Below are 6,686 nucleotides of genomic sequence, written 5' to 3'. Positions count from 1 at the left end.
GGGGCAGCCCCGCCGCGGGGCCGGGAGACGACGGCGCCCGGACGGAGCGCACGTCCCTCCCCGGGGGCGGTGGGGCAGGAGGAAGCACCCGGCGGGGTTTTAAAAATTAAATCGCTGGTGCCCAGGTGGCGCTGCGCGACCCGCCGCGCCGCCCCCCACCCCCCCGCGGGGCTGTCGGGGAGCGGGTCCCCAGCGCCGCGCACCCCCCCTCGGGGGGCGGCCGCCGCCGTTCCCCGGCCGGTGCCGGCCGTCGGTGCCCGGCGAGGCGCGGAGCAGGAAGTCTCGCCGCACTGCTCTGCTCCGCGCCCCGCCGCGCTCTCGGCCTCGTCCTGGGGGACGGGGCAGGAGCCTACGCGGCCCCGCTGCCCACGCGCGGCCTCCGCTCCGCGGCCGCGCTCCCCCACTCCTTTCCCACTCCGCGCAGCCAGGCGGAGCGCCCGCGGGGGGCCTTTCCAATGGTCGTCGGAGCACCGTGATCCCCGCGCACCCGCTTCCCCGCCTCCTCCCGCAGTCCGGGGCCGGGCCACGCTGCGGGGGGGGGTGGGGGGGGGTGTCAGCGCTCTCCCCCGAGGGGAAGCCCGAAAGGTGGGTGACGCCGTGCCGCGCCCGCGTAGAGGAGCGGGAGCCGGCGGGGGCAGCGCCGGGCCCCCTGCCCGGCGCCGTCGGACCCCCGCCCCATACCCTCAGCCCCCCCCGCGCGGTGCCGTCGGGGCCCAGGCGAGCTGCGGATCGCGCCCCGCTGCCCGGACTCCCCCGGGCCGCGACGATGGTTGATTGGCGCCGCGGGGAGTTTGCTCGGGGAGGCGGGGGGAGTGTTTGCCGGCGGGGGGTGGTTTCCCCCTTCCCTGGCCGGGCTCATTGGCTAGACGGAGCCGTGGCAGGAAGGGGACAGAGACCACGCGGGCTCCGCCCCGCGCCAATAGAAACCTATCGAAGGGTAACCCGAGCCCAGAGAAACCCGCGGCGGCGGTGCCAGCACCCAGCCGCCGCGGTCGGGGCCGGCTTTCCGCAGGGGCGGCCGGGGGCGCGGGGGGTGCGCGGGCGGCGGCCGCGCCATGCAGTACCAGCCGCCGGGCGCGGCGCCGGCGGCCCTGGGCGTCGGCGTCCCGCTGTACGCGCCCACGCCGCTGCTCCAGCCCGCGCACCCCACGCCCTTCTACATCGAGGACATCCTGGGCCGCGGCCCCGCCGCCGCCCCGGCCCCCCACTCCCTGCCCGCCCCGCCGCCGCCGACGCTGCCGTCGCCCAACTCCTCCTTCACCAGCCTGGTGTCCCCGTACCGGACCCCCATCTACGAGCCGACCCCCATCCACCCGGCCTTCTCCCACCACCTCGCCGCCACCTACGGCACCGGCGCCTACGCCGGGCCCCTCTACTCTTTCCCCCGCGCCGTCGGCGACTACGCGCACGCCCTGATCCGGCAGGACCCCCTGGGTAAGCCTTGCCCCCGCCCCCCCCCCCCCCCCCCATTTTTCCCCGGCTGTCGCCGCGCCGTGCCGCTCCCGTCCCGTCCCCGTCCCGCTGTCGGGGACTGGGGAGGGGGGGCAATGGGAAGTGACTGAAATGTGCCCCCCTTTCCCGCCTGCCCCGCCGCCCCTCCGCGCTCCCCCTGGCTCCCTCCGGCCCCCGTCTGATTTACAGTAAATTAAAGACGCGCCGCGCTCCGGCGCTGGCAGCGAGACCACAGTGCGCGGCCGCGGTGACTCAGATTTGTTTTCCTTCAACCAAGTGACTCTGAGAGTGTCCTTAGTAATGTCGCGTGTGGTTTTGGTGGGGAGTTTTAATTGTGCTGGGAGATCGCATGGCAGATCTCAGCCTTTTCCTGCGGATGACTTGAAAAACAGCCGGGGGGCCGGCTCCGCTTTCCGGGGCCCCCGCTCCGCTCTCCGGGGCCCCCACGGCTGCCCGGCGGGTCGGGCCGGGCCGGGCCCCGGCGGCCCCTTCTCGGCGGCGGCCGGGGGACGCGTCCCCGCTGCGGGGGCTGAGCCCCGGGCCCGGGCTGCAGCACTTGCTCTTCTTAGTGATTGCAAAACTGGACCTGAGTCACCACATTTGTGCAGTGAAAGAGGCTGACCCTTTCCGTTCATACAGGAAACCTTGAGCTCTCGATAGGAGTAAATCTGGTTTCAGAAGCTGTTAAGTGTTTTCCTGGCCGCCTGAAGCAGGCTCTTCCCCGGGAGTCGTGCACATTGCTGATTACTTTATCGACATCCTCAATACAGACAAATTCAGGAAACACTCGACTTCTGATAGCCGGGATCCGTTTTTCTGATATTGTTCATTTCCTCTGTGTGGGATGTGACTTTATGACAGCTAAAATAACCAGTTGCTTCCTATTTTTTGAGCCTGTTTTGCACCAGAATTACTAAAGCCTGACGCAAGCAAAATCTTGAAAAACAATGCAGCAAATTTCAAAGGGTGCAGGCAGCAAGACAGAAAGACAAACAGAGTGACTCAGTGGCACTGGCCAGAGCCTCCGGCCCCGGGACACGGCTGCCGCTCCGCAGCGGGGCCGGCTCCCCGACGTGCCGCCGCCTGTCCTGCCTCGCCCCGCACCGCTGCCCCGAGCCCGGGGCTGAGCCTGGCGGGCACCCGCGGCCACGGGCCACGGGCAAGCCTCCTGCCGGGGGTGGGGGGCTTGGGGCGCTTCTCGCCCCAAGCGGGTGAGGGCCCCGTGCATCCCCCCCGCCCAGCCCCGCAGCGTTCCCGCGCTGCGCGGGGACCCGGGCGCTGGTGCAGAGAAAGGGAGACGGTTTCTTTGGGGCATCGCAGTGAAAGAGCAGAAGGAAGCAAAGGTCTTGTCTTTTTTTTTTTTTTTTCTCTCTCATTTCTTTGCGAGATAGACCAACAGGAAACACATTGACGGAAATGTTGCCAAAGCCCGTAGAGTGGCTTTAACTGGTCTTTCTGTTCGACGGAGGTGAAAAATCAGAGAAGGCGAAAGATCAGACTGGAAATTGGGGGAAATAAAATCAGGCGAGGGAAATCAGCGGGCCCTGGACACAGCGCGCCTCCAGGCCCGGGCTGGGGCTCCCCGGGCACGCGTGTCCGCGGCCGGCCGGTGACCCTCGGCACTGTGCCTCTCTTTGAAGGGAAGCCGCTGCTGTGGAGCCCCTTCATCCAGCGGCCGCTGCACAAGAGGAAGGGGGGGCAGGTCCGCTTCTCCAACGACCAGACCATCGAGCTGGAGAAGAAGTTCGAGACGCAGAAATACCTCTCCCCGCCCGAGAGGAAGCGCCTGGCCAAGATGCTGCAGCTCAGCGAGAGGCAGGTGAGGCCGTGCCCGCGCCCCGGGCAACCGTCCCCCCCGTCCCCGGGCAACCGCCCCCGGTCCCCGGGCAGCCCCCGGGGCCCCGCTGTGCGGCCACTGTGCTGGCTCGGGGGCGGGGGGCGGGGGCGGCTGGCTGCTTTCTCTTTGCGGCTCGGGTAAGGGTCCTGGCGCTTACCGGCTTCGAGACTACCCCGTGCTCTCTCTCGTTGTCGTTGCTCAGGTCAAAACGTGGTTTCAGAATCGCAGAGCCAAATGGAGGCGTCTAAAGCAGGTACGGGGATGTTTCCGTTTCTATAGAAATAAGTATTTTAATTGTCTTATCTTGCGCCGTGCTCGCCTATTTCAGGTTGTATGCAGAAGTCATCTGAAAGGCTGTTTAACCTCTTCACCTTGATTAAAAAGACAAATAGTCATGCTGGAATCCATGAGGGCTCGTTCAGGCAGCACTAACGTTAAAAGCTCCTAATGTAGTTCCTATATCAATTATGCCCAGCTTTCACACACCACCTATTAAAACTCCACGCTAATTGTTTTGTAAACCCATATGTTGTTTAGCCAATTAACGTGGAGAAGATAAGTAATTGTCAGTAAATTACTTAGGCAGTTGTTTTGGAGAAGAATATTTACTGGTCTTTTAAATCGCCCGCTCTTAATAAACACAAGGCAATTTATTCCGCAAACGTTGGGAGAGGCAGGTACAAACGCCTTGTTAGTTTTGAGGAGCCACATGGAAAATTGAGCAGCTTTTACTTTTCGTTTACAAATAGTTACAGTGTATGAAGCTGAGAGGTTGAAGCGGTTTCCCTTCCCTGAGAAATTGTGCTCAAGCAGATAAATATTTTTTTACGGCCCAAAGGGCCCGATCCTGCCTGGCTCAGCCAGATCGAGGCCCCTTGACTCAAAGATTTGTGAAAAATCCCTGCATTGTGGCCTGAGTCCAGCTTCAGTAAGTGTGACATGGACGGCCGAATTTTACTAGTAAAGCAGCTTTTAATATAAAAATATTAAGAAAAGAAAACTAACCACAGCGCAGTGCTCTAGATTTATTTGTTCTGTGACCTTCCCCTGGGTTTAACCCGTACTTCAGTTGATTTTCTAATAAAATCCCTCTGCCCCGGCAAGAGGCAGGCTGGGTCCCTGGCGGTGCCTCCTCGGCAGGGCCCGACCCACGCCGCAGTGTCCAGAGAGCTTGCCTGGGATCTCGGCCATTTTAAGTCATTTCCTCCTTTTCATTCAGTCACATCCATTTCTCTGAGCCCGCACGTTATATCATGGGTACATGTCTCTGCCTGCTTTCTCTTAAGAGTATCATTTCATGCCCCCTTAGGGGACTGGGCTCCCCAGACGGCTGCTGACACAGGGCTACTCTTGCCTTTGGAATCGGGGTTTTGTTTTGTTTTGGTTTGTTTTCAATGGTGAATGTTTTAATGGTGAATTTTGGCTTAATTAGTAATTTTTTTCCTTTTGCTTTTGGGCCACTGATGGATTCTGCCTCCCTCCTTTTGCTGTTGGGTGTAATTAAGGAAAGATCAGGGCAGGAGGAAGCTGTGTGTCGGTGTTTGTAGACTCATAATAAACATTTGCTTTGCTAAAGACAAAAGTTCAGAGGTTCCTGGGCTCCGGCAGCTCCTGACTCTTTTGAAGTGGCTGCGATAACCATCGCCAAGGAACCTTATTCACGGCAGCGGCCCCTGTGGCTGCCAGGGAGTGGGATCAGAGCCGAGCCCCTGTGTGTGGCTGAGCCCTCACCCGGCTCCGGCCCACGCAGGCAGGTTTATAGGCAGGAGGCCCGGGGAGGTAGTGGGACACCCACCTTTTCCTGCAAGAAGCCCGAGGTGGTTTTCCCACCCAGCACAGCTGGAATTCCCAGGCCTGTTGGTTCCGTGGCCCGTATTTTTGTATAAAGCTGCCGTCTTTCATTGCAGGAGAACCCCCAGGCCACCAAAAAAGAAGAAGTGGAAGGTGCTGACAGTCACAGTGACCAAAGGCCGGAGAGCTGCCCGACCCCCGAACAGAAGGGTAAGGAGGTCTCCCTGGACGGCTCACAGTACACCCCCTCGCCAGCCTCACAGGAGGACCTGGAGTCAGACGTCTCTGATGACTCTGATCAAGAAGTGGACATTGAAGGTGATAAAGGCTATTACAATCCTACCCACTAACGGCCCCATGCAGAGAGTGGACCCTAACTTGGCTTGCACTTTACCAGGGGCTGGTTTGGAAGAATATTATACTACAGGAGAAAACTTTCACCGTTCCACTGAAAGAGAAAAACCACCACCAAATAGACTGATTTTGTAATAAGCAGAGAAAGAAAGATGTATTTTCTGCAAACAGTCCATTTTTGGCAGATCTCTAATTTGGTTAAAGGAACATGGTTTGTATTTAATTATTTGTAAGATATATTTGTACATTAATCGATGTTCTAACTGGAATACAATACTGCACCCTGCCCTTACTCATGGGAGGTCTGAATCAGCTGCTGTTGGTGATCAGGCAAAACTCCTCTCCAGGTAGCATGGAAGTGAGTATGGATTGCAGGACTAAGCCCTTTGTATGTGTAAACAAATGTAGTTTAAATAGATTAATTTAAACACCCTTTGCAAGCAGAGAAGTATGTTCTGTGAAATAGGGAGGGATTTGACCATCCCGACAAGTGCCTTATGCTCACACCCTTTTACCTGCTGTGGTGCTTTCCACCGAGACATCCCTCCGTTCATCAGGTAGAGTCTTTGGACAGATTCATTGTTGCTTTTGCGTGAGATGAAATGTGCCTTCTCAGTTTTTTGAGGACTTCGCCCCTCAATCTGGATTGGTTCCATTTGCAGGAAAAAAAAACCGTATTTTTCTCTTTGAAAATCTCCAGCGCTGTTTTTTACAGATTTCATCTTTGAGAAAAAAATGTAGGGAGTGATAGGGTCCTGCTGCAGGGGAGAAACTGTCATCAGCTGGGGGGGGATAAGTAAGCGAGGCACACAGCGGTGCGAAGATAATGCCTATTGTATACATATCCGCTTCTGTACATAGTAGTTTTCTTTAGAAGTCTCGGTTTTATACCTCACGTTGTTCATATTTTGTACATATTTGTTCAATGTTAAAAAAAAAAAAAAAGGCAAAACCTGGTATTTAATTTTTGATGGACTTGTCTGTGAAATAAAACTAAAGTCTGCACCACCCGCCCCGCTGGCCGTCCAGTTAACTGGCAGGAGAAATCCCAAACCTCCCCCCCCAGCAGCCGCGCCCCAGCCGTGTTGTAATCGGGCTTTTCCCTCCGGTACCGTGCCGGTCGCCGGCCACCCTGCAGCCCTCTGGGCACCCTCGCGTTGCGGGGATCACGCGTGGGCTCGTTGTTGTTATTTTTCAGCCTGCCACCCTGCGTTTCGGTTTTGCCTGTACCCGTGCCCGCACGGGAGACGGT

At 58.5% G+C, this 6,686-nt stretch overlaps 1 protein-coding gene across 2 annotated transcripts; it reads left to right on the top strand.

The window, feature by feature from the left end:
• Positions 1-985: 985 nt before the first annotated feature.
• On the top strand, positions 986-6,444 carry HHEX (hematopoietically expressed homeobox). 2 transcript variants are annotated; one of them, XM_074874956.1, is made up of 5 exons: positions 986-1,434; positions 3,093-3,271; positions 3,492-3,542; positions 5,197-5,398; positions 5,478-6,444. In XM_074874956.1, exons 1-5 carry the CDS (start codon positions 1,056-1,058, stop codon positions 5,567-5,569), a joined length of 903 nt encoding a protein of 300 aa, XP_074731057.1. In that variant the 5' UTR covers positions 986-1,055; the 3' UTR covers positions 5,570-6,444. The 2 variants fall into 2 exon arrangements, with proteins under 2 accessions (XP_074731057.1, XP_074731058.1); XM_074874957.1 differs by having other exon boundaries at positions 5,197-6,444.
• The last annotated feature ends 242 nt before the right edge of the window (positions 6,445-6,686 follow it).

The sequence above is a fragment of the Strix uralensis genome, chromosome 7 (genome assembly GCF_047716275.1).
Source record: "Strix uralensis isolate ZFMK-TIS-50842 chromosome 7, bStrUra1, whole genome shotgun sequence".
NCBI lineage: Eukaryota > Metazoa > Chordata > Aves > Strigiformes > Strigidae > Strix > Strix uralensis.
The sequence above is the reverse complement of the archived record's forward strand: the minus strand, read 5'-3'. Positions and strand labels throughout refer to the sequence as shown.

Excerpts from the sequence above, each read along its gene's own strand:
- HHEX (XM_074874956.1), top strand. The coding sequence starts at position 1,056 with ATGCAGTACCAGCCGCCGGGCGCGGCGCCGGCGGCCCTGGGCGTCGGC. Across the intron at positions 3,543-5,196 it reads AATGGAGGCGTCTAAAGCAG|GAGAACCCCCAGGCCACCAA; the intron begins GTACGGGGATGT and ends CTTTCATTGCAG. Across the intron at positions 5,399-5,477 it reads TCAAGAAGTGGACATTGAAG|GGGCTGGTTTGGAAGAATAT; the intron begins GTGATAAAGGCT and ends GCACTTTACCAG.